The sequence below is a fragment of the Ursus maritimus genome, unplaced genomic scaffold, assembly GCF_017311325.1.
Source record: "Ursus maritimus isolate PB19 unplaced genomic scaffold, ASM1731132v1 scaffold_14, whole genome shotgun sequence".
In the NCBI taxonomy this organism is placed as follows: domain Eukaryota; kingdom Metazoa; phylum Chordata; class Mammalia; order Carnivora; family Ursidae; genus Ursus; species Ursus maritimus.
The window spans coordinates 31,903,267-31,930,296 of record NW_024423786.1 but is presented as its reverse complement, the minus strand read 5'-3'; the positions used below and the strand labels follow the sequence as shown (position 1 = coordinate 31,930,296).

At 44.6% G+C, this 27,030-nt stretch overlaps 2 protein-coding genes across 2 annotated transcripts in view; one reads left to right on the top strand and one right to left on the bottom strand.

Moving 5' to 3' along the window:
* PXK (PX domain containing serine/threonine kinase like) overlaps positions 1-20,769 on the top strand; it is a 72,861-nt gene extending 52,092 nt beyond the window's left edge. Inside the window, 6 exon segments of the mRNA XM_040628627.1 lie at positions 633-681; positions 5,823-5,900; positions 6,437-6,523; positions 7,183-7,252; positions 9,859-9,918; positions 19,483-20,769. Coding sequence (XP_040484561.1) covers positions 633-681; positions 5,823-5,900; positions 6,437-6,523; positions 7,183-7,252; positions 9,859-9,918; positions 19,483-19,700 — 562 coding nt within the window. The 3' untranslated portion in view covers positions 19,701-20,769.
* A 506-nt stretch (positions 20,770-21,275) lies between these two features.
* PDHB (pyruvate dehydrogenase E1 subunit beta) lies at positions 21,276-26,429 on the bottom strand. Its single transcript, XM_008703090.2, has 10 exons — positions 26,328-26,429; positions 26,195-26,248; positions 24,801-24,908; positions 24,647-24,709; positions 24,511-24,546; positions 24,085-24,370; positions 23,566-23,676; positions 22,942-23,033; positions 22,111-22,252; positions 21,276-21,826 (listed from the first exon to the last, which is right to left on the bottom strand). The coding sequence occupies exons 1-10, from the start codon at positions 26,367-26,369 to the stop codon at positions 21,681-21,683; spliced, it is 1,080 nt and encodes a 359-aa protein (XP_008701312.1). The 5' UTR covers positions 26,370-26,429; the 3' UTR covers positions 21,276-21,680.
* Positions 26,430-27,030: the final 601 nt, after the last annotated feature.

Sequence of the window (27,030 nt, the reverse complement as noted above, 5' to 3'; positions counted from 1 at the left end):
ACTTATTTTAGAGAGAGAGAGAGAGCGAGAGCAGGGGGAGAGAGAGAATCTTAAGCAGACTCCGCGCTGAGCGAGGAGCCTAATACTTGGCTTAATCTCAGGACCCTGAGATCATGATGTGAGCCGAAACCAAGAGTCGGACACTTAACTGACAGCACCACCCCTAGAATAAATTTTATCCTCTTCTGGGGTTTAATAAAAAAGGGGGAAAATTGGTTATTCTGTTTAGAAATATCGCATAAATTATTTGCAATATGATAAAAATATAGCAATAGAGTAATATAATAATTTGCAAAACTAATTTTTAAAGTGTTTATTATTTTACTCTATAGCATGAGAGGACTGTTGCCCTGCAGTGTGGGGAAATAACCTTCAGTACAGGGCTGACCAGTCTCTCCCTGGTAGCACCTCTGATACTGGGGGGCAGGGGGAGGTTCTGAGCTTTTTCTGTGGTCACATTGGGTGGCCTGTAAACTTTGAGTTTGTCGATAAGCATGAAGTGGTAGACTGTGCCAGGGCTGGGGGATGTGGGAGCCTCATGGGCTAAAGATGTCTCACTCTGTTTTGATCCTGTTCTGAGAGGACACCTGGCTTAAGGAAGATTTTTGTTTGTTTGTTTGTTTTCTTAACAGATTATTCAGTGATGTTTTACTAACCACTTCTGAAAAGCCACAGTTTAAGGTAAAGCAAATCATATCATTTTTTTTTTGGTCTGTGACATATAGAAGTTGATTTTGAAACTTAGTGCTTTTAAAAAAATTATCGAAGTAGAACTGACATACAACATTATGTTAGTTTCAGGTGCACAGCAACATAATGACTCGATATTTGTGTACATTGTGAAATGATTACCACAGTAAGTCTAGTTAATGTCTATCACTATATATAGTTATAATTCTTTTCTTCTTGTGGTGAGAACTTTTAAGATTTACTTTCTTAGCAACTTTCAGGTATACAATACAGTATATTAATAATAGTCACCATGCTGTACATTGTCTCCCTATGACTTACTTATTTTGGAACTGGAAGTTTGTACCTTTTACCCCCTTCACCCATTTCATCTGCCTCCCCCACCCCAACCCTGGCAACCACCATTCTATTCTCTGTGAACAATCTGTTCTCTATGAGTTCAGGTTTTGTTTTGTTCTTAGATCCGACATGTGAGATCATATGGTATTTGTCTTTCTCTGTCTGACTTATTTCACTTAGCATAATACACTCTAGTTCCATCCATGTTGTTGCAAATGAAAGGATTTCCTTTTTTATGGCTGAGTAATATTCCATCGTATATACCCCATTTTCTTTATGCATTCATCCATTGATAGACACTTAGGTTGTTTCCATGTCTTGGTGTAAATAATGCTGCAATGAACATGGGAGTGAATATCTTTTTGATTTAGTGTTTTGATTTCCTTCAGATACATACCCAAAAGTAGAATTGCTGGATCATATGGTATTTTTAATTTTTTGAGGAATCTCCATACTCCTTCCCCGTTTACATCACCAGTAGTGTAAAGGTTTCTTTTTTCTCCACATCCTGGCCAACAGTTGTTATCTTGTCTTTTTGATAGTAGCCATTGTAACAGATGTTAGGTGGTATCTCTCGTGGTTTTGATTTGCATTTCCGTGATTAGTGATGTTGAGCACCTTCTCATTACCTATTGGCCATCTGTGTGTCAAGTTAGTGCTTTTTTTAATCAGACAAGTGAAGGTACAGTATTTTTTTTATTGACATATAGTTAACATACAATATCGTCTTAGTTTGCATACATCAAAGTGATTTGATATTTTTATACATTATAAAATGATCCCCACAATAAGTCTAGTTACCATCTCTTACCACACAAAGTAATTAAAATATCGACTGTATTCTCTATGCTGCCATGAAGATGGCTTATTTATTTTATAACTGGAAGTTTTGTTACTGTATTTATAATAGCAAAAATTTGAAAACAATCTAAATGTTCTACAGTTAGGGACTAGTTTAATAATTTATGGTATATCTGTTTATAAAATGTTTTTTATCTAATAAAAGTAAAATTTATAAAGACATTGTAGTAGCATAGAAAACGATTATTTGGGCTAAGGGGGAAGAAGCAGGATATAAAATACAATGTGTAAAAAAATACCTGTGTCTAGCAGAAAGGCAGGAAGGAAAAATCCAGAGAAGTAGCAGTGTTGCGTGGTATCATGGGAAAAACGGGCTTTGGAGCCCCTGTTCCCAAAAAACCGAGGATGATGCCTTACTTTGCTTTTTTAATATGAGCCATTTATCTATGGCAGCTTTTCTCAGACATGACGTGTTTTTAAAAGATTTTATTTATTTATTTGTCAGAGAGAGAGAGCACAAGCAGGGGGAGCGGCAGGCAGAGGGAGAGGGAGAAGCAGGCTCCCCACTGAGCCGGGAGCCAGATGCAGGACTTGATCCCAGGACCCCGGGATCATGACCTGAGCTGAAGGCAAATGCTTAACCAACTGAGCCACCCAGGCACCCCATCAGACACGACATTTGACATTTGGGATCAAATAATTTTTATGGGGGTTTTCCTGTGCATTGTCCGAGGTTAAGCAACATCCTGACCTGTACCCACTGGATGCGAGCAGTCCTTCCCTTCTGCCCCACACATTGTGATGATAAAAAACGTCTCCAGAAATGTCCTCTAGAGAGAGAAGGGGGCAAAATCACCCCTATTTGAGGTCCACTCATCTATGGGCCTGATCTTGGAGTTGATGTTTACTCAGTATGTACAGTTGGTGAGTAACACCTGTTCATTGTCCTTGGTCAGCTGAGGTGGTCTGCACGAGCACCTGGAGGGGGAGGGCCTGGCTCTCCTCAGAACTTGAGGTTAGTTTTGTTCTGGGCAGTAGAATGAAGGGTGATGATTCTTCCTCCTCTCCATATTCCGAAAGAACATGTAATACTATTAAGATGAAATTCCATTTAGGAAAAACAAAAACAAGGTGGGGTCAGAAGATCGTACAGGAGAGGAAGACACTTTCCTCTGTCCTGTTTTGCTACTCAAAGGAGTTCTGACAAAAATAGCTTGTTTGGATCTGAAGTAGGAAAGAAAAACATTTAAATCCATCTCTTCTTCACTGAAACTCCTCAGGAAATAACATTCCGCCTTGTAAATAAATATGCTCTCCCCAAACCTGAAAGTCCAGCCCAGGAATTATTATTAGACCTTGTTCTTTCTTGGAACCAGAGAGTCTGTGCAACAATGACAATGTGATTTTAAAAACCAAGGTTTAATTTTTGGGAAGATACACAAGAAACTGGTGACATTGGTTGCCTACATGAAGGAGAACCAGTTGGCAGACTATTTAGTGTGTATGTACTCTGTCATATCTTGAATTTTGAACCATATTACCTACTCAAAGTTTTTTAATTTAAATTTTTAAAAGAATAAGAGAGACAGGAAGTTCACCATGATCCAGGTGTCTGTTTTCCAGGCCTGACCTTCTTGTGGCTTGAGAAACTAGTAAGTTAAGAAATGACAGGCTCGGAAGCATACAGGGTACCAGGCTATTCTAAAAGCATCTTCCAGCAGGGGGCGCCTGGGGTTGAGTGTCCGACTCTTGATTTCAGCTCAGGTCATGATCTTAGGGTTGTGGGATTGAGCCCCACGCAGGGCTCTATGCTGGAGCCTGCTTAAGATTCTCTCTCCCCGCCTGCCCTCACGCTCTCTCTCTCTCTCTCAAAAAAACAAAACAAAAACAGAACAAAAAATGAGTGTCTTCCCCAGGAAAAAGCTTAAGCTTGTGAAATTCAGAAAGTAAATTTTTCACAGAGAAAATTCCTCTGAAGTTATAAAATACTCCAGTTACTTGAATGTGTGTGTGTGTTCCAATAAGCTGTATATATTTGTTATTCTAATTATGATAAAAAACATAAAAGTTACCCTCTTAACCATTTTTAAGTGTACACTTCAGTAGTGTTAACTGTGTTCACATCTGTTGTGTGACATATCCCTAGAACGTTTTTACCTTGCTAACTGAAACTCGAAACCCATCAAACACCCCCCCCATTAACCCATCCCCAGCCCTTGGCAAATACAGTTCTACTTTCTGCTTCCATGACTTTGACTATTTCAGATATCTCATATAAGTGGAGGCATACAGTATTTGTTCTTGTGACTGGCTCATTCCACTCAATGTAATGTCCTCTGTGTTCATCGGTGTTACAGCATGTGACAGGATTTCCTTTTTTTTTTTTTTAAGATTTTATTTGAGAGAGAGAGTACGAGTGAGGGGAGAGGAGCAGAGAGAGCAGGAGAAGCTCCCTGCTGAGCAAGGAGTCCAATGTGGGACTTGATCCCAGGACCCTGGGATCATGACCTGAGCTGCAGGCAGATGCTTAACCAACCGAGCCACCCAGAGTCCCCAGGATTTCTTTTTTCTTTTTTTTTTTTAAGGCTGGATACTATTCTACTGTATGCATATACCACATTTTGTTTATTCTTCTGTGGATGGACGTTTGAGCTTTTTCACCTCTTGGCTATTGTGAATAATGTTGCAGCGTGCAAATATCTCTTCGGGACCCTGCTTTCAGTTCTTTTGTATAGGTACCCAGAAGTGGGATTGATGGATCATGTGGTATTGCTATCTTTAGCCTTTCGAGGAACTTCGTGCTATCTCCCACAGCGGCTGCACCATTTTACATTCCCACCGTCCGTGCACGAGGGCTCCGCTTTCTCCACATCCTTGCCAGCACTTGTTATCTTCTGCTTTTTCAATAGGGACCATCCTAATGTGTGTGAGGTGATATCTCAGCATGGTTTTGATGTACATTCCTCTATTGATGAGAGATGTTGATTAATCTTTTCATACACTTGTTGCCCATTTGTAAATCTTCTTTGGAGAAATGTCTCTTCAGGTCCTTTTGCCCATTTTTATCCCCCTTAGATTTTCTGATCTTTTTTTTTTTTTTTCAGCTTTATTCTGGTATAATCTATTTTTGGCGACAAATCATTTTTCTGTCAGGTTACTTATTTTTCTTTTATTGAGTTATAAGAGTTCTTTATATATGTTGGCTCTTAACCCCTTATTAAATATATGAGTTCCAATTATTTTCTCCCATTCCGTAGGTTCCTTTTTACTCTGTTGATTGTTTCCTTTGATATGCAGAAGTTTTTAAAAAGTTTCATCTGTCTGTTTTTGCTTTTCTTGCCTGTGCTTTTTGGTGTCTTATCCAAAATCGTTGTCAAATCCAATATTTTAAAGCTTTTGTTTTGTTCTAGGAGTTCTATAGTTTTAGGCCTTCAGTCCAGTTTTGAGTTGATTTTTGCATATGGCATAAGGTGAGGGTCTAGCTTCATTCTTTCACATGTAGATATTCAGTTTTCCCAGCACCATTTATTGAAGACACTGTCCTTTCTCTACTACGTACTTTTTGGCACCCTATTCAACTATCATTTCACCATATACGTGAGGGCTTATTTCTGGGCTCTCTGTTCTGTATTGTTGTTCTGTCCATCTGTCTGTATGCCAATATAACATTATTTTGATTACTGTAGTTTTGTAATATATTTTGAAATAAAAAAGTGTGATATTTCCAATTTTGATCTTCTTTTTCAAGATTGTTTTGGCATTTTGAGGTCCCTTGAGTATTACTTGAAACATATTATGTTTATTTATGTGTATTCTACATTCATTACTAGAAAATGGTAATGAGGTGAGCATGTCGGGGATGGATAGTATTCAAGGGATTCTATTGCCGGTTCCCTCCTTCATGATAACCAGCTGCTCCTTTACTAAAACCAGGACCTTTTAAGAGAATCTCTGGCCATTTTACTCAATGGATGTACTTTCTTTTCTTTCAGATCCCCACGAAGTTAAAAGAGGCATTGAGAATTGCCAAAGAATGTATAGAAAAAAGGCTAATCGAAGAACAGAAACAGGTAAATTGTTAGTAGCTCCTATTGCCTTTTGATCTTTTAGCGTTTGCATCCTTTGCCGTGGTATTCACAGTGACTTACTTTTAACTGGTTGTTCATTCCATAAACATTTCATGCATCCTTGCTCTGAACTGGGCTTCATGATCAATGCTGTGAGATAGCCGATTACTTCACAGTCCTGCCCTCAAGGGGCTCAGCATGTCGGGGAAGCAAGCACATCCATAACACCTGGTCATCCTTTATGATTGGGGCAGGCAGGGTAGTGGTGGGGGGCACACGTGGTCCTTGCTCTGAAGGTGCTAGGAGCCACGCTTGTCTTCCATAGAAGAGAGAAGGGCGGGAAGGAACAGGGGAAATGAGAAAGGTCTTCATCTTCTGGCAGACTCTTCTCCCAGACATCCAGACCCAAGCTTGGAGGCATACAGGCTAAGCAAAGACAGAATTTTCATCCAAAATAATTTGATTTGGCAAAACATATTAGAGATTTTCATTAATGTAGGATACACTTAACATTTGTGGTGAACTATGGTCTCTTAAAGATTCACCAGCATCGAAGACTGACAAGAGCTCAGTCTCACCATGGATCTGAAGAAGAAAGGAAAAAGAGAAAGATTTTAGCTCGAAAGGTAAGCCTGATGTCTCTGAATTCTCTGTGAATTTTTTTTTTAAAGATTTTATTTATTTATGAGAGAGAGAGAGAGAGAGAGAGAGAAACCATGAGCAGGGGGAGGGAGAAGGAGAAGCAGGCTTCCCACTGAGCAGGGAACAAGCCGCCAGGCTCCATCCAAGGACCCTGAGATCATGACCTAAGCGGAAAGCAGATGCTTACCCGACTGAGCCACCCAGGCGCCCCCTCTCTGTGAATTCTTGACTACATGTGAAGAAAGTTGTGGGTTAATAGTGCACATTTAGTTAATGACAAGATTTTGTGCTGTATCTCCTTGAAAGCTAAAACTATTTCCAGATGACTAGTTTGCAGCTTCTAAAAAAGAGCCACATAATATCAGCAGAGAAATGGACCATATAGTTTCCTGGCTTGCTGGGATGATTACAGCCTAATGTAATTGGGGAGAATGACTGGCCTGAGATAGTAAACTCAGCATTCTTGGTTTTATTCCCCTTTTTGGTTGTGGCTTGTGGCTTCTTAACTGTATTAAGTTATGAGGCCAAATATGACCTTGTATGTCGCTAGTTTAACTGTGTGCCTGGAAAATACTTGTATTGTAACTCTCCGTTTCAGTGTATTTATCCTTTGCTGTTCCCCATCTCTCTTTTATTTTTAAAGAAGTCAAAACGATCTGCTGTTGAAAATAGTGAAGAGCATTCAGCAAAATACAGCAACTCCAATAATTCAGGTAACTGGTTATAGATTGCAGTGGGCCTCTGGACCCAAGAGTCAGGACTAGGAGTCAAGAGTTTCTGGCTTCTGGTAGCCAGACACTGGGCAGTGTGCCCCTAGTAAAGAATTGTGACAACATTCACGGGCTCACCGGACTCAAGTACTAGAAGAATCCTCAGAGGTTATGGGGTAACCCAGCCTCTGCACTGATGGCGAGACTTGATCAACCAAAGATGAGCATTAGGCATGGATGAAAAACCAACCCAACTTACAACACGAGGCCTCCTGTTTGTTAGTAGAACCTCCTTGAACAGAAATGACCCTGAATCCTGCCCTCTGCCCTGGTCACCATGTGGTGGGAGGAAGCGTCCTCATACGTGGGTTAAGGAAAGCACCCAACGGTTGGGGGGGATGTGTGGGGGAGAGAGCATCTTTCCAGAAGGGCCGGGGTAGCACAGAGCACCGTCCTGAGTTGGCAGTCCTTGCTGCCACTGCTGGCTGCCCCTTGCCCAGCCCTGCTGGCTTTGGGCCTTAATGTCTCCATCTTTGGAAATCAGGGCCAGATTGAGTGATCCTTTGGGGACTTCCAGTTCTTCCACCTTATGTACCTTATGAATCTTTTTTTCCCCCACCTTATGACTCTGTGAGGTAGAGTTCCACAGAGAGAAGGGGAGGCTTCATCCTACCCCGGGCAGCTTCGGCTTAGCCCGGAGGGCCATGGCAAGGGGAGGTTTTGTTAGGTTGAAGGATAGCTGCATATACTTTCAGGCACGAAGGGCTGAGCAGAGAGGAGAAGCTGAAGATGTACGAGAGACTGACCGGGAGGCCAGAAGGCCAAGAGGTTAGCCTCAGGAGCCAGATGTCAGTCTCCCCGTGGAGGAACCCCAGCCAGCTTTTCCTGGCGGCAGGAGCCAGGAGGGCTGGGTGAGGAGGCAGAGGCGTTTCGAAGTGGAAGGAAAGGAGGACATGGGGGGTGTTCACAGCTCGTGCCTTCTCAGGTCTTCTCCGCACAGTCAGTGAGGAGATGCCTGCCAGGGCGCACAGGACGTGAGGCCTGGACCAGCCGCAGCCAGAGACTGCAGGCGGTGCGGGTGGGGCTGGAAGTCAGAAGAGGGGCTGTGGGGAAAGGCCGTGGACTCCGGGAAGAGGGGGGAGTGTGCTGACACAACTGCCTGTAGACTTCAGCTGCAGAAGGGAAGAGAGGTGGGGAGGCCCCAGTGAGTACCAAGGCTGGCTCCTCAGGGATAGTGGCTGCTGTGGCCAGCGGGTAATTCCAGGGTTAGAGGTCTCTTTTCCCCACGGTTGATGCAGTGGACATGGGCCAGTCATCATCATCATTGGGCTGAGACTCATGTCTCCAGCCAGCGTGTCTGACAGATACTCTGTCTAGCGGCTAATTCTTTATAGAGCAGAGAAAGCCTGGCTCAGTGTTCTCCACTTTCCCGAGGCCCTGCCTACCTGCAAGGCTCTGGGCCCCATGCAGCCAGATGAGATTCCATGGACTCCTGAGATCCTGCCACGCCCTCAAGAAGTTCAGGAAAGCCAAGTAGCCGTTGGTGGAAATGGACAGATCATCTCCAGACCCCACTGGAATCACAAGTGCAATCTTCTCCCCCTTAAAAATCTACTTTAGCATTGCAAAGCAGCGGGAAGACAGGACGCTTTGGGTTCTACCTCCTTTTTCAGTAAAATGCCTCTCCTATTTTATTGGGAGGTGAGAGAATATTGCAAATAGTGAAAAGCTATTCCGCTTGAGGGAGATGTGGTTAAATACGGGTGTTTCTTCTCATGCCCAATGTCCATGCTGTGTCCAACCTGTCCTGTGGGTGATTGGAGGCCTCTCAGGGGCATGATAGCAGCCCTCCCTGGAGCTTCCGTCACCCCCTCCATAGGACCTCTGTGGTGGGGAGGGGGCTTCCTGTTGCCACAGGAGGGCTTACGTAGGAACCTCCATCTGCTCTTTGGGCCGATTTCATGTCAGGCCGGGAGGATACTCTCTGGGGACTCCTGAGCAATAGGGAGATGCTGAGAATATAAGGATATGCACCTTGTTTTAAAGGAAATAAAGGTGCTCATTGGATTTCATCTGAGAAGAGGCCTGGGAGATCCACAAACCGAACAGACTGACCCTATCTAATGGAATGTAGCTGCTGATAACATGGAATTTCTGCAGAGAGCATTGCTATGTGGACGCTGTGGGGAACTCTCGCTTCTTTTGGAGAGGCCTCCACTGGACGGCTCTGTCCCTTGTACTGTTTATGGCCACTGTCATTTGTCATTCATTATGCAGGGACAGAGGCTGGGTCAGGAAGAAATACCATAGCCACCTGCACAAGCTGTTGACAGCTCAGAGCTGGTTTCAAACCAGGCAGGGCATGGGGAGCGGCGGGTGGCAGGGGGCCCTTAGTGGCCTGGGGACGAAGCGTACCCTGCACTGCAGTGGAAGTCTGTGGTCACGGGGTCCAGTCTCTGAATTCTCTGTCCTTCCTCACCTTTTACCAGAAGGCCCACCCACTCAGCCAAGTGCAGAGTCTCAGACAATGGTGAGTCCCCTGCTCAGGCCAGATTCCAAATGTCCGTCTTTGGTTCCCAGGAGGGTTTCTCTGTGTTTTCTCTCAGCAGGATCTGGGGCCAGCTCACCTCTCACATCCCCATCGTCACCAACTCCACCCTCTACAGCAGGTGAGTGACAGAGGCAGAGTCCCCTGCCGCCCTCCTCTCGCCCAACAGGAGGAGGAGTGGGGCCCTTTGCCTTCCTGCCCAGGCCCAAGCGTTGCAGGGGTTAGGCAGGACCAGCCTTCTCCAGGGAAACCAGCAGGGAGTGCACACTGGGCGAGCTGAGGGTCTAGATGTCCAAAGTCAGACTTCCCGGGGAGTGGAATAGTTGGCTTCAGAGGCAGCGGCCACCCTCTACCTCCAGCCTGCGCTCTTGCTGAAAAGCCTCACACAGGGCTCCTCAGATCAGATCTTGCCCTGGTACATGCTGAGCGGAACAAAACAGTTGCTCTGTGGCTCAGGCGCCTTCTTCTGCTAGAGCTCTCTCTTCAGGGAGCCCAGCCATAATGTCTGTGTTGTCACCGAGCAGCACTGGTGAAATGCCCAGGTGTGGGAGTGACATAACCACCAAGTTTCTGATTTCCTGATAAATGTTCGTGCTCTGGGTTCTGCTCTCTAATGCATTTACTCATCTGAATAGTTTTCTGTGGCTAGCCTTTGTTCTGCCTTTGTGAATTAAATCAGATTACTATGAGTTTTGTTTGAAAAAAATGTAGAAAGAATTTATCTTGGGGAATATTTATAAGAATAATCTCTAATTCTGTGGGATAGCCTCATAATGTTCTTTCCCTCTTTCCTTTTCGAACTAGTATCTCTTTTCTGACCATTTTGCAAGCCTCATAAAAACACATTGGGGGACCAGTATTTCGTTTCACTTCTTAAGGGAACCAGATGTTCTAGACGTCAGAGGAGCTGGTTCTGCCATTCAGAGCTTGTCAGCTGTGCTTGGAAGAGTTGCTGCAGCTGTCTGAAGGGAGGGTCATTGCCTCGGGTTGGTTTATGCATTGACAATTCCATATAAATCAAGGCCTAAGGCAGCACCCAGGAGCTATCAAGAGCATTACCCATCTGCTCTCAAATCTTCTAACTGACCTTCCTGAGAAAATGACAAGCAAGTGTAGAGGGAATAGTTAGCACAGCTTACTTCTGGCTGGTGGTGTCTCTTGCTGACTGGGGATGGTTACTGGTGGCTTGCTGCCAAGTATTCCGGGCCAGGACCCGTTTTGAGGAACAAAGCACCTAGTTCATAGGAATGATATTCTTTTTCCTGGCTGACTTTGTGAGCAGTTTTTACAAGAAAGCCCCCAAATGTTGTTCAAGAGAGAATATAGTCTCCTCTGTCTTGTATAGGCTTGTTAGAAGGACTTGTATAGTCTGGTCAGAAATTTCTGGAACTCCACTGCCCAGATCACATTCAGCCATTTTCTGGAAGAAAGGGTATTAATTTCACACCACTTAGACATTTGAAGGAAATTGAGAGAATGAATAGTGAGAATCCATAAACCCTTCTTTTAATACACCAGGTGTCTCTTTAGTCATAGAGAGTACCTACTGTGTGTGCATTAGATGTGGTCGTGGGAAGTTAACTGCCAATTCTCATTTTTAAATACCTTGGGGAATTCTCAATCTGTTTGGATTTTTTTTGTGACTCCTCTGATTTACCTGTGTTTTGAATGGGAGCTATCTTATACTGTAGCAGATTTGCAGGAGATGAGGAAATTTTTAGAATGAGAGAAGAAAAAGGGGAATCTTTTGGAATTAGAGGCAATGTTGGAAAAAACGTTGAGGTGAGTGGGAGCGGTAGGGGGCATTACTGTGAATTTGATCGTACTTATTCTGGAAGGGAGTTGAGAGGGAAAACATATGTGAAGCCCCAAGCACAAAGCCTGGCAGAGGTAGGTTCCCAGCAAATATTGGCTCCTTCTGTCCTTTATCTCCTCTAACGATTTGTTGATGAAATTAGTGTCTCAGCCCTGAAGACTCTACTCTGACCTCTGCTGGGCACATACCGTAATGCATCTACTAAAAATGATTACTATTTGCCTGTCGACCCAGCATTTCAGGCCCTAAACAGTGAGTTTATTCATTCAGTTACTCGGGATGCATTTAGTGAGAGCCTGCAATGTGCTGGGCACTGTGGTTGGTGCTGGGTTACAGGGATGAATAGACAGACAGGGCCCTAGCTCGTGTGGAGTCCCATTTCCAGCACCTCTCATGAGCTCCAAAATGGTAGGCATAATTAATCAAATGCTTTCCTTGCGGTCCAACCATGGTAATTTTTTTTCTCCCAATATTTCCCCTCTTTCAGTAGAGAATCTCCGCCTGAAAAACTACTCCACCAGCTTCTGTTCTGTGTAAGGCACGAGGGAGCCACAAACAAGTAGTAGCTTCATGCTACTACGCCCATGGTTGCTGCTCAGTAAATCCTTGTTGCTGGTTTGCTTGGGCCTGCTCTGCCTTCAAGGCTCTGCTGGGCGAGAGCAGACTGTGGCTGGTCAGCCCCTGCTTAGACTGGTCCCTCCTTCTAGAACAGGAGGCCAGGCTTCTCAGTGGGCTCATCTTTCTCGCTGCTTCTCTGCATGCTGCCCATCTTGTTGCTGGAATCATATTTACTCCAATTTATGTCTTTATTTCTAGGCCAACTTTATAATTTTAAAAGGTGTGCTTATCTGGGAATGAAGTCAAGAGTAGTGTCTTATAGCTTCATGGTGAAAGGCAGTTTTCTCAAAAAAGGAAGGAAAAATCTTCACTCTCAAGGACTAGTATTCAAAAAACAATTCCTGCTCAAGGTAGCGTCTCAAACACAACTGAATCTGGGAGCCCTTGGGACCTCTAGCTTGGGCCGGGGAACCTAAACTTGAGGGCAAACAGTTGCTAGTTCTGGGACCTTGGACAAGACTGTTGGCCTCCCTGTTGCTTCCGGTTTCCCGTTTATCAGTGAGGATAATAATAGTGCCTGCCTACGGGCGTTACTGTGAGGCTCCAGCGCGCATTCCGTATGTATGGGGTTAGAACAGCACCAGGCGTACAGTAAGCCCTTGCTACACTGTTCCTTATTGGGCACCTTGGATGAGTCACTTTATGTGTCCAGGTGTTGGCTACCTCCTCTGTCAAAGGCAAAAAGGTTGGAATTAAGGGGAAACCATCTCACAGTCCCTTCTAATCAAGCATACTGCAAATCCACTGGAGACCCTGTTTGCTCAGCAACAGATCAACTTAGGCAAGTTCACTTGGACCGCATTGTCTTCTTCCTGAAAGCATCAGCTTTAAGCACGTTCGTGATAGCTGACGGTGGTCTTAGGCTGTATGACTTTTAGTATGGGGCAGAAGTGACAGATGTTTCTAAGCGAAGGGGTCTCTCATGAGCTCTTTCCAGCAATCAGGTAAGTGCTGGGGCCTCCCCCATTCCTTCCTGCACCTCCTGCCATGGCGCCTCTTCTTGAGGTCCTTACCAGATTGATAGGAGAAATATCATTTCCCTCAGTCGCTGGTGATTCCTTTTGGAGGGGTGGGATTCTCTAAAACTCTTGCTGCAGTCTTATATTTTCAGTGAGAACATTCATTTCTTTTCTGCTAAAGGTTATGCTTCGGAAAATCACTCTTTAGTGATTTTCCAGAGGTAGGAAGCATAACCTTTAGCAGAAAAGAGCTTTAAAATTCTTTATCTTGACTTATTTCATGGTAAATATCACCAACTCGTGTTTACACTTTGTATTCCTAGAACCGAGGGTTTAGAAGGTCCCAATTTACACACACACACAAATACGCCCTTGCACTCTCTCTTTGGGAGCAGGCAGGCCTGTTGTCTTGCTGTTGTGTGTGTGTGTGGCTTCTTTTTAAAACAGGTTTGCAAAAGAGTGTCTTGGGAAAGCTAAGTAAGAGGAGACCCTAAATTACTGTTGTTCTTAATAATCCTATCTAACATATTTTAGGCGCTTATTTTGTGCGAGGCACTGTTCTGTGTGATTTATAGTCAGTTTGATTTAATTCTCACGAATACCTTCCTATCAGTGAGAGTAATTTCTACTATAGCTCTATTTTAAAGGCAGAGAAACAGAGGCTCTAGTGAGGTTAAAGGACTTTGACCAAGGTCACACAAGTGGGGGACGCTAGAGCTGGGATCCGAACTTGGTTCTGACCTTGCCCGTTTACCCCACCGGTTTTGATCGAGTGCCTGTTTTCTCGGGTGCACTGCAGGGTTGTATGCTGTTAAATATTGCTCAGTGGCCTGAAAAGAACCCTGAAAGTAGAGTTGGAACACCCTGGGTGTGGTCCTAGCCCTGCCACTTTGCAGCTAAGACTTTGGACAGTAATTTCCATTCTTTGAAGCTGTCTTCTAAAAGAATTCCTGGTCTTTGTTAGGTAATGTACACCACAGAGCTTTATAAGCAGTAACGTGCTATCAAGTATAAGCTATGAATGCCCTGCCAGAGAATTCTAGCCCTTTTGCTTGCAGCTTATAATTTAAAGCAATCGTTTTGGAGAGGGAGCTGGCAATTTATAGAAAACTCAGTGTGTAAGAATAAGTGGTGAGAGAGAGGGAAGTTTCAGATCTGAAGAGCTGGAGGAGGGAAAACAGAGCCTTATGGGCACAGAGTGACTGAAAGCTTAAATGATAGGCAGGATGGTTAAGAATAAAGCACAAAAAAAAAGAAGTATATTTATTTAGAATGTTGGGAGTTTTCAGAATCTGTCTAGCCAGGTCAAAGTCTGAAACCCATTCTAGGCTCAAAATCCATGTCTCTGGCCGTAAGAATTGCCTTTTTCTCGAAACCTACGCACACACAAAGCAGTTGCCATGTTTGGGACGAACAGGTCTGCCTTCAGTGCTTCTCTGAAAAGTGTGCTGACTCTGCTCTCCTGCCCTCTTTGAGCCCTCCTTCCCCACCTCCAAGCCCAAGGGGGTAAGGCTGCTATGGGTGGTAGTGGCGCAGGGCAATGTCCCCAGGATCCTCCAAGACCTGTCCCTTGTGAGTGGTCGGCCTGCCCAGCACCTTGTGGGCCTCATTTCTCAGCCCTTCCCCAGTGATTCTCCTGTTTATCGGGAACTCTGGGACTCACTGTCAGGGAAAGCATTATCCTTCATTCACATTTAACCTGGAATCTAGTCGGTGAAAAGGAACACAAGAAAAAATGTTTGCCTTGCTTGTTTTCTTTTTAACGGTTTTGTAGTCACAAGTAAGCAAATGTCACTCCCTGCCCAAATCTAGCCTGTAGATCCCAGTGGCCTTCAGGGAGGGACCACTTGTCCCTGCCCAGGAGCTCCACCTTAGGCCTACCCTGTGCTCTTGCTCTTCCCAGCTGTAAAAAGACCGGTCTCCATTTCAGATTATAGAAGACTCGATTGGGGGAAAGTGAAGAGTTCTAATTTTTCTCCCATCTTGATAAATTGTCCTTATTTAGCAATAGAACTGATTACACTTCCTGTACCCTTTCCACTTATGCGGGGTGGTGGTGGGGACTAAAACCTTCACTGGTCTTCCGAAGTGAGTGTTGTGCTTGTAAACAAGTAAAAATCCCACCCAAATGGCTCTGGGGGAAAAAACAGAGGAAAAAAGTATGAAGAGGAAAGCGACTCTCTGGCAACTCTATTAGCATATTGACTCTCTGGTTACTGTATTAGCATATTTGCCGTCTTCTGAAAGGGTCACAGTCGTTTTTTTTACAAACCGGTGCATTTTGCAACTGGTGCATTTGCGGTGAAGTAGGTCCTAGTTTGGCAGTGAGAATAATCAGCATGTGATGCAGACTAATATTTTGCTGTCTCTTACTATTTGATTAAATGACACTGAAATCTGAATAATGACTTGTGTCCCCTCTCTTTCTCTTTCTCTCTCTTTGCTGTTTTCAGTAGAGCATGCACCATTTTGAACGTGAATTTTCGGTAAAGTAAGCTATACTGATTCCTCTAACTTTAAAGATGCTCTGTTTCTGGATGTGAAATGGGCCCCAGTGCATCTAGACCACTGAAGCGATGAACAAATGGGAAAGCACATTTGGGATGATTTCCGTATCTGAACATGAAGTGAAATACAGCATCTTTAAAAAGCACCCAAGTGACTTCATTTACATTCATTTCATTTTCACCGTGACCTTCAAAAGCTTCATTTCCACTCTGTTTGTAGTTTTAAAATACAGATCTAAAACCTGTAAATCAATCGCATGGTATTTTGGTATATTTTAATTTTGGAAAGCAGGATCTCGGAGTCTTGGTGCAGCAAAATTACTGGTTCCCTGCTGAGTTCTTGGTTACAGGAAGACAACTCACTGGCTTTTGTAACTGACAGTAGGGAAAAACAGTTCTCTCTAAAGCATCCCTAATAATTCGTGAGTTGGGACATGAGTGCAGCCTCCTCATCTATCTGAGGCAAAATACAAAGGCCGTTGCCAAGAGCTGGGGGGGCTGCCTGCTTCCAGGGGCCACTGCTGTCTGTCCCCTCTCGAGGGTGGCTAGCAGGTCTGGTGTTGGTCTGGTGGCCATGTGGTCTCCCCACTCCTATTCGCGGACCACGGATGAACTCAGACCAGACACTTGTAGATTGCCCACTGCTAAAACTGGCCCCAAAGAAAGGGCACCCCCCAGACGTCCTTTCCCTGAGGCTGGTGAGGATGTTTCTGGCAAGGCATTCTACCCGACATCTAACCTATGCTCTTCCTGCGACGGTCTGTGGTCTGTTCCAGGGCCTCTGCTGGATTGCCAGGTTCTCATTAGTTTGGTGGATGGGACTCTGAGGAGATTAGAGTAGTTGGCTTTGGGGACTTTGTCTCAGAGTAGGTAGGATGGGCCAGAACTGTTTGGAGCACCCCTCATCCGGGGTTTGCAGGCCAGTATTTTTAAAGCTGGGTGAATTCAGTTAGCAACCAACCTTTCTTTCTTTTTCCTTCAAATTTTTATTTAAATTCTAGTTAGTTAGCAACCCATGTAACATGGAATCTGTCTGGTCTGGTCTGTGGCCCGGGGATAAGGGCTTTTGGGTACCTGTTGGCAGGGAGGAGTCAGTGGCACTCAGGCCTGCGTCAGGCTGACTAGCCAGCCCTGAATTTGGCCCCATCAGTATTGCCAACTGTTAGACTGTGTTGTAGCTTAAGCCCCAACAAACTGTAAAGGAAGCTTGTGGACTCTGGAGAAGGTAAAAAGAAAAGGCCATAAAACCCTGGGGGGGTGCTGTAGTCAGAGGCTGAGTCCCTGGGTCTTTGTTCTTGCTTCCTCTACTCCTGACCTTCTGACTATGGGACTTCCTCTCCACTTCAGAGTGTTCTGAGCTGGCAAGATGAGGTCTGGCCTTGCCCTGGTTGTACACATGAAGATCTGCCCTCGTTGTCATAGGCCCAGTGAGGAAAGTGGGCCTTGTGGGACAGTTAGGCCCTTTGGGTCCGGTCTGGCCCTCTGGGGGCAGACGTCAGGGTGACCTTGCTCCTTACCTTTGCACGAGCAGCCCCTCCTTCTGCACAGACCTCCATATCTCATCTGCTTTATAAGCACAGGTTACTGTATGGCACTGGGGACCATGTATTTATTTATGCTACCTACATATTCAAGGAGATTCATTTGAAGCCGTAACAATCTCAATCTTTGCCCAAAAAATAAAGATCCGTGTACTGAACACCACCCCCAACTCCCAGTTTGCACTTTTAATTTTTGAGCGGCTGGTAATGCAGCCAGAGTCGAGGGTCGGCTCCTCATGAGGGCCCAGCAGGTTGGTTCTGTGCCAAGAGGCCACCCATATCCAGGTCCAGCTGCTGAGACCCACCGCTCCCCCCCAGAGTCCCAGGCTGGAGGGGCAACGGGTCTCTGGATGGCTCGCTCTGTGCCTGTAGCACAGTACAGTGCTGTTGCAGCCCAGAGCCTGTCTTGTTCCTTGTAACCTGCAGTGACTTTTCTCCAGGGTCAAAGCACAAAGCTGGCAGGCAGGAACTCTGGAGCCCCTTCTGGTACAGCAGGCCCTGAATGTCGAGCCCAAATGCAGCCGCCCTTTGCTGGCCGTTGGCTGGTGCTGCGGGCTCGTCGGGGAGCTCTTGGTGCTGCTCTTGAGTCCCAGGAGCCTTCAGAGACACCCTCCTCCTCTCGGAATTTCACGGCCACTCTCCAAAACCCCCTTCTGGCACGCTTGTTCTCCCTGCTCTTCTCACCTCAGCAGTCATTGTGGGTTTAAAGTCCTCTTTATCTTGGTAACCCTTGTAACATAAAGCTGGGAACATTTTCCCACAAGCCACCCCGGCAGAGAACATGATAGAACTTCCTTAGTTATTTCCGTATATATCAAACCAGTGAGAATCACATGTTCATTTGTCTGTATTTAATGTTTATTCATATTGCTGTATTTTCATCATTTGAGAATTTGAGATTGCAGAGCATGAATGTGTGTATCTGTGTGATTCTTTAATTTCAGCTGCCTTAGGTTTGAGTAAAAGATGTAAGGAAGGTAAGTGGTTTTCTAGGCAGTATAAGACTTTGAACTGTTGTGTGTCACACTCGGTAAGAAGGATGCTCTTACCTAAGTATTTTAGTGGTCATCCTGAACCACTCATCCGTAGAAATTCAAGTGGTGCTGGGCATGTTTACTTGTTACCACCGCAGCTCAGCAGCAGGTTAGAGGGGAAGAGCACCTCACAGAATGTTTCGCTACGGAACCCTAGGAGGGGCCGAGGCGAAGGCTAGAAACAAGACAGGGGAGTCACCGAGAGCTGCAAGATTCACAGGTAATGAGGCAGCTAACTCTGTGGCACCTGCAAGTTCTTTAAAGCAGGTCTTTGGCTATACTCAGTTTTTATTTTGTCCTAGGAGAGCCATTCATTCATCGATTCAAAACTATAACATTCAACCGCCACTTGTTCGTGTGCCGGGAAGCTAAGGGCAGTTTTAGATACGTGTCCAGTTTCCTTCTCCTTGCCCACCAGGCCAGAGGCTCTCCTGATGCTTCAGCAAAGATGTAGGGTCATTGCAGCTGCATTCTGTTCCTGGGTTAGGCCGCAGTGGCAGGAAGGTGCTGAGGGAGACTCCTTCCTGAAAATACCATTGCCGGGGAGAGAGCCCTCTGCCCCCTGCTTTGCACTTAACAGTTATCAGCATTTTCTATTTCTTTAATGCGGCCTCATAGAAAATGATTATTCGAGACGTACAGCCCTGGGGAACCCTTAACCCAGCAGACACTGGTTCTTTGCCTAGAATCGAGTGGTTTGTCATTTTCTGTTAAATGACATCCTTCAAATATTGTATGTGTTGGAGCAGCTAAAGAAATGCTCATCCTTCATCAGTCATTGATATTCAGGCAGCCCAACTCTGTGCATACAAATACGTATTTACTTGCTAGCTCAGTGGGTGCCCTGGACCAGCCTAAAGTAGCTGATGCAACTCTTCTTCTGGGACCATTGCTAAAATTTGGAAGTGGAGTTAGAGCCTCATCTACGCAGGGAGAATGTCACTGTGTAGTGTTTCATGGAGTCCGTGATATTCAGTCTTAGATGACAATTACCTGGGGAAAGTGGCAATCCTTAATTAATTCCCCTTTGATGCTTCTAGCTTTCTTGCTCAGCATTTTAAAAAACCACACAGTACTGGGTATCTTGGTCCCTCTGAGGGAGAACATTTGCAGTCTCATCCAAGTCCCTTCTGCCCAGGACTGAGCAGTAGCGTGTGTGCAGGGTGTTTGGAGAGATGATGCTGACTGTCCCCTTTCCCCCGCCCCCCAGGGATGTCTGCATTACCTCCACCTCCTCCGCCTCCGCCTCCGCCTCCACCACCAGCAGCTCCCTTGCTTCCTGCAAGCACAGAGGCGCCTGCACAGCTCGCGCCCCAGGCTGTGAATGGTGTGAGCCGCGGGGCCTTACTCAGCTCCATCCAGAATTTCCAGAAGGGAACTTTGAGGAAAGCCGAGACCTGGGATCATAGTGCTCCTAGGATCGGCTGAAGCTCCATGTCTACACTCGGAGGGGAAGTTCTTTGTTTTTTCCTCCCGCCTCCAACCCCTGAAGTCCTCTCTTAACGGATGAATGATCGCTGAGCCAGGACAGCCACATACGACTCTGCAGATGCTCACACAAGACGCTTCTCAAGAGGGAAATAGTCAAGGAGAATAAATTCAGGCTGGTTCTGCCTTAAGAAATATTTATTTTGCTCCTTTATTACCATTTTAAAGGAGTCTTGTTCATCCTCTAATGGGCATCTTTTGGGGGCAGCAGCACATTGGAGTCAACCTTTTCACCAACTGAAGGAAACGGACAGAAAACGACAATGTTCAGTCACAGCAATGAGTGAACTTTGTGTTGCAATCCCTCCTATCCCGTCAGACAGCTCCCAGAAATGTTCCTCTCATTTCTCTTTAAACCATTTTCTGGTTATTTCTTAGATTAACTCCCATTTTTTGCTACCTTATTTCGTCTTAGACATTATTAACACTGTAGTCCAAAGCATAGTTATGTCCTGGAGTGAGAGAAGTAACTGAGTTCTTCCTTTTCCATTCAGATAGACAGGGGCAAGTCAAGTCTAGAACCTTCTCTAGGTTCTAACAGGAATACCATTGTGGTTATAGAACTCAGGGCTGTGAAAGCAACCACTCTAGACTCGTAGTTCCTTTTAGTTAGGGTGTATTGGACAGACAGAAAATGTTAACATCAGGAAAAGCTCTTGCCGATTAGGGGATCTCCTTAATCCTCAGCAATAAAGTCAAGTTTGTGGTTTGTGGGGGGTTATTATTACAACACAAGTAAATTTGGCATCCATAGGAATCAATTCTGATTTTTGAAAGATTTATCCAAATGTATCATCTTTTTAATATACTCATTTATTAGATCCTTTATCCTATGATTTGCTTAAACCCTTAAATAAATTGCACTTTAAAGGATTATCAGTAATCCATTTAAATAAATTCAAGTACACACATCAGTGTTGGTTACTATGCAGAGAATGTCATTGTGTATAGTTTCATTTAATCTGTGATAAATGTTCAGCTGTATTTTTTATTAAAATAAACCATGTCAACAAAATGTGTTGTCTATAGCTTGGCTAGGCATTTTAAGTGGGAATTTTTTGTGGGAACTTTTATAAAGAACAGATCCATACAGTATTTCTGGTTTCCTTCCCACCTACCCTATGTCTATTTTTTTGTGTGTCATATTTTCCTTCTTAATTATTAAAAGCTAACAATCCTGTCTTGCTATTTAAATTAGGCACCCCTTGTATGCTTCTATACCTAATTTAAACCTGTCTTTTCTGTCTCAACTTTCTAAAGGACAGCATGTGGCAGAATGTCTGTTTTTTGGCAATGGGAAAAACACCTAACATGAATTTTGGTTTAATTTGGAATGGAACCCTATTACAATTAGGCATTTGAAGAGTCTTTGGACAAGTTCCTGTTACAAGTGTGCTGACAGTTTAGGTGATTTAGTGTCGCTAATTTCTTAACAAATTCTTAGCAGAATTTTAAGACCTCCACCCACCCCACATGTATGACTTCAAGAATATAAAGATACAATTAAAAATACAATTAGTCATAGGAATTCCTTTATTTCTTATCAAAACAATCTAACAGCGAATGTAGATAATAGCTTTTATCTTTACAAAGAAGTTGTCATTTCTGGATACATCTTTCTGCAGAACTCTGCCACGTTCATACCCTGTCCTTGTGAGAGGATAAAATTTTACATTAGCCTTATTCAAAGAACATGGTAATTGTAACAGACCCAAAAAAAACCCCAAACCCATGGAGTCCAGAGCAGGAGAAGAGAGTTTTTCCACATATAAGCACATTTAAACTTCTTCCAAGTACAAAAACATTTGTATTGTTGCTTTAGAGATAACTTTATGAATCATAAGGTCTTACAGTACAATCCAGGTGAAGTGACAGCAAGTATTTTAAGTAAATCCCAATGACTTCAAATTCAAGTCCAAACTAAATATTTAATGTTTTCTTTATTGCAAATATGATGTCTTTAACCTGAGGTATAGAGTTGTCTTCTAGGATCTTTGCATAAGGCATAGGGACGTCAGCCCCAGTGACACGAACTGCAGGAGCATCCAGGAAATTGAATGCTGGGCCTAGGACAGAAGGAGGCTCAAGTGAGAGAGGCAAGAAGAGCCACTGAACACCACCACCTTCCCACAGGAGGTATGGCTCTCCAGAGGAGAGAAAATCTAAAGGAATACTAATTATGGGGACTGTTTCTGGCTCTTTTAAAACATTTACCCAAAGGAAAAATGCCCAGGCAACAAGCTGAAAGTTAAGACTGTTGGCCACCCCTAGCTTTTGATCTTTACCCAGTATCCAGGTACACACTGTGTATTACAACTTGAGTATTCTAGAACCAGTTTCTCTGAAATACCTTCCATGATCCTGGCACAAACTTCAGCTCCTACTCCAAACTGTGGCCAGCCTCCTTCCACAGTTATGAGATGATTGGTCTTCATGACACTGGCTTCTATTGTTTCAATGTCCATTGGTCTGATGGTTCGCATATTTATCACCTAAACAGACAATACAGATACGCTTTTTAGAGCCACTGCACCACAAATACAGTCTCATCCCCATAATACCCTTCCCTCTCTTGTTTCCTGTCAATCTCTGGGTCTAGGAAAATCGAATCTGCCTATTTAAGAACAAAATGTAAAATGGGAAATTGTGATTAAAACAAAAATCTCTACCACAAGTGGTTCTGTTAAGAATTCACTTATCCTCCTGGGCTTTAACTTCTCATCAAAACAACTAATAACTACCAACTGACTGCTCACTGTGTACCAGGTGCACAGTAATTCCCACAGCCAACCTGACAGGCCAGTAAACGTATTCTCAGTCTGCAGCTGGTGCGGCGGAGATCAGAGGACGCATCTTGCCCAAGTGTAACCACCAAGTGGTAGGTCCTGGATGTGAGAAAACTGGATGCTGATTTCTAAGTCTGCCCCTCTCCCAACCTCCAGCTCCAAGGCTGGATCCCAACTTGAGCAAGCAGGTACTATCCTAACGGATCTAGAACCTACATGGTAAAAAGTTAGGTATTTGAAAAGCAAGAAGGTTCCTAGCTTCAAGCAGAGGCAGAACTGAGCGACAAAGCAAGATTTTACACTTAGTTAACCTGTTACAGAATTCAAACTCCTATTTCTGGGTCTTAAATTTAAAAGGAAACTTTCTGATTCTTTAAAAGTGAATGTCCACATACCTCACATTCAATTCCCTCTTTGGATAACACTGTTGCAGCTTCTAAGCAGTGGCCCACGGGTCTTGAATGGGCAACTACGGTGATGTGTGTCCCTGAAACAAAGTGGGCACAGGTCAGAGGCCAGACTGACATTAAAGATGCTGCACTGCCCCGCAGCCACCGTGGCTCCTGTTCATTTGTAAACTCTTCCACTCATCTGTTCCAGGGAGGTGAGGAATGTGGCGGCCTTCCTAGAGATGATATACAAGTCTACTGGACTGGGAATTAGGAAAGCACAAGTGTAGGAGCAAAGCACGACACATTTCTTAACCTGAACTCATCCTATAATTTCCTAATCAAAGGGCAGTAACTTCAAGAATGAATCTGACCAGGGGCGCCTGGGTGGCAAAGTTGATTAAGTGTCCGACTCTTGATTTCAGCTCAAGTCGTTATCTCAGGGTCGTGAGATCGAGCCCCACTCGGGCTCCATGCTGGGCGTAAAGCCTGCCTAAGATTCTCTCTCTCCCTCTCCCTCTGACCCTCCCCTACCTCTAAAAAAAAAAAAAAAAAAAGAATGAATTTTGACCAACATAAATACAGGAGCTAGATTACAAATAATATTTAACATGTACTAAGTGCTCTTACCTTGCCTTTCTATTTTGGCTTTTCCAATGGGAATCAGAAAATCTTTTGACTGAGCTTCTGAAGGAAATTCAAAAGGAACCCCATACATCAGTTCATTCTCTAGCACCACCACTGCAAAATACAAATATTTAACAGAAATAATTACATGACCAAATGTATATACGATACTATCATTCATTTTGTGAAACGTTTCATTGTGCTGATTAGGAAGCCTCACATCTGTTGTGTCCAGCAGCCTTGAGAGGATGGTTTAGCTACTGGCATTTATAATCTGCTCAATCTAATTTTATCTATTATAGTTAAACCAGCATTGTAGGTACTTAACAGCCCCCTTTATAGTCAGAAAAGCAAAACCACAAACACCTTTTTTAAAACTGTCTTTACTATATCTGTGAATCACTAACATTTTATGTGATATGTTTAAGCCTAACTAGAAGCCTGGAACGGCTTCCTTCCAGGCAAAGAGTTCAACTTAGTTCTTTAATGTTCAAAAGAGACGTTAAGGGTCACTCTACTGACCTGGATTATTATCCCGAATGGCTGATTTAATAAGTCCTTTTGCATCCTCTGAATTCCAGGGGCTGACCACCTTTAAGCCTGGGCAGTGCCCATACCAGGCAGCGAAGCACTGTGAGTGCTGGGCAGCTACACCTGCTGAGGCGCCATTGGGCCCCCTGAAGACTATGGGCACAGGCTGAAGGCCCCCCGACATGTAGTAGGTCTTGGCAGCTGAGTTTATAACCTGGTCAATGGCTTGCATAGAGAAATTGAAGGTCATAAATTCACAAATGGGCCTCAACCCAGCCTGTCAAATCAAAAACAAAGATCTTAAAAAAACCAAAAAGCAATAAAAAGTGGCAACCATTCCAAAATTCAAACAATGTTTTTAAAAGGTCATGTTAAAAGAAACCTCTTTGGATGAGATTCATGAAGAGGATTACATACCATAGCTGCACCCACGGCAATTCCAGCAAAGCCCATCTATAAGTAAAACATAAACACAGGTGAAAATCAATAGAAATCACAACAGTGTGCACTTTAACATGCCCCCGAGAGGTCTGCTTCCTGACGGAAGGCTTACCTCAGATATGGGAGTGTCTATGATCCTCTTATCTCCATATTTCTTCCACAGGCCTCGACTGACCTAAAATTACACAATGATCTGATTACTTTTAAGTGTATATGGGGGCCAACAGCCACCTCAATTTATATCAATTTCACGTATCTTGGGTTACCTTATATGCCCCATCATACTGGGCAACTTCTTCCCCAAGCAGAAATACCTTCTCATCTCTTTCCAGCTCCTCATCCATACCTTGGTTTATAGCCTCACGAACTGTCACCTGTCACAGGTGTGGGGAAAACAATCAACAAAGATTACTATAGGATTATCTCAGATACTATTGAGAATCTCTCCTTTTGTAATTATCTAGGCTGCCTACAGCATACAATATAAAAACTATCACTAGAATAGGCTTCTCTTTAAAAGTTCAAAGAATTCCAAAAGTAACATTTTTATCATACAGCCTAACTGGATTTATTAATGAAAAGTTTACTGAACACTTTTCTTGATGTGCATCTAAGCTTAACAAACTCTGTTTGCTGGCCAGACCAGCTCATAAGTAGTTTCCTAAGTAGAAATTAAACTGGGTTGTTTCATTTCCACACTTGGTATAGTGTGGGACAGAGAACTGTTAAGGAAGCCTACATAAAACTGTTCTGAGCAGTCACTAGGTACCAACAAGCACCTCCGAACACTACCCTCAGAGTCTACAGGTTATTTTACTAAACAGATTGGTAGAATCCTCTAGTAAAAAAAAAGGGGGTGGGAAATTCCTCAAAGAGTTGAACACAAAATTACCATATGATCCAACAATTCCACTTCTAGACAGATGCACAAAAGAAATAAAAGCAGGGACTCAGATACTTGCACACCAATGTTCTTAGCAGCATTATTCACAAATCCAAAAGGTGAAAACACCCAAATGTCCATCAACAGATGAATGGATGAACAAGATTTGGTATATGCGTAAGATGGACTATCAGTCAGCCTTAAAAAACGAAATGAAATTCTGACATGAGTGAACCTTGAAAACATCACGCTAAGTGAAATAAGGCTGACATAAAAGGGCAAACATTGTAGGATTCCACTTACAGGCCGTACCTAGAATAGATAAATTCACAGGCACAGAAAGCGCAACAGAGGTTACCAGGAGCTGGGGGGAAATGGGAAGTTGCTGTTTAAGGGGCAGAGTTTCTGATGGTGATGGTGATGGTCTCACAACATAGTAAATGGATTTAGTGCCGCTGAACATACACTTCAAAATGGTAAATTTGGTTATGTGTATTTTAGTACAGTAAAAAATTTAAAAGGAGGGCGAGGGAAGAAGCGTCAAGTCTAGTGTACTCAGATCGCCTACAGAAACCAATGACCCTGGCGGGGGTAATGTGCTGGTGTGTCTGGCGTTGGGTCGCAACAGAGGCACGACGAGTCCCAGGCAGATGTGGGAATCGGTCGACTCCAGGGCCCGCTGCCGTCTCTCTCTCCCCACCGCGCAGGCGCGTCCCCGGCATCCGCCTCGGGATTGACTGCCCCCTCCCTGCCCCGGCCGGCGTCCAGGCCACCTACCTGCAGTGTCGCCGGTGCCGTCCGGTGGAAGCGCCTCCTCAGCAGCCCGGAGACCTGGCGGGGAGAGAGAGGACGCTGAGAGGGGACGCAAGGTGGGCAGGGATCGCGCGGAGGCACGCGTGCCGCTGTCTACCTGTTCAAGGGGTCTCCGCATCAGGCCAGACGCTGCCGCCATCTTGACTGTGTCCTCTAGCCGTGGCCGAATGACAACTCTGCAGGACCGCTGTCGGGTCAGGCCCCGCCTCCCCCGCCAGCTGGAGCGAATGGCAGGGCTCGACGCCTGCGTGCCCCGCCCATCCCCTCTGGGGTGAGGGGCCGAGGGGCGGGGCCGAGGTGGCGCGTTGGGTGGTTCTGCTGTTTCGGGGGCCGACTCCAATCAACTTCCTCGGGAGCGGGCGGCTACTGCGGTGCGGGTAGCACGCCGGGGACTCGTCCCTTCTTGGTGGTACTTGAAGCACGGGGAGCGAAACTCAAGACTCTGAGGAACATAACTTGAGGCTGCAGGGACCTTAAGAGTTAGGTCAGCCTTTTAAGGGCACCGAAACCCTTAGGGCACCAGGTGTCGCTTGTGCACACTCTAGTGAAACTTAACCACTTTATGAACTTAACCACTTTATGAACGAGCCCGGTCTTCCCGGGACCGCGCCAGTCTGTTCCCTAGAATGCGAACCATAGAAGCTTTCATTGATGCATTAAGCGCCCACTGTGTGCCGGGCATTGTGGTAAGTTCTTTACAGCTTATTTAATTCTCACAGGAACCCTCTCAGATCATTACTGTTATTATCTCCAGTTGTCCTCAAGTCACCTTGGGTTGTCAGTTGTCAGAAAGTCCTTCA

Coding starts and splice junctions, on each gene's coding strand:
- PDHB (XM_008703090.2), bottom strand. CDS start 26,369: ATGGCGGCAGCGTCTGGCCTGATGCGGAGACCCCTTGAACAG. Junction 26,249..26,327: donor TGCGGAGACCCCTTGAACAG/GTAGACAGCGGC, acceptor TCTCCCCGCCAG/GTCTCCGGGCTGCTGAGGAG. Junction 24,371..24,510: donor TTGCCGTGGGTGCAGCTATG/GTATGTAATCCT, acceptor TTGATTTGACAG/GCTGGGTTGAGGCCCATTTG.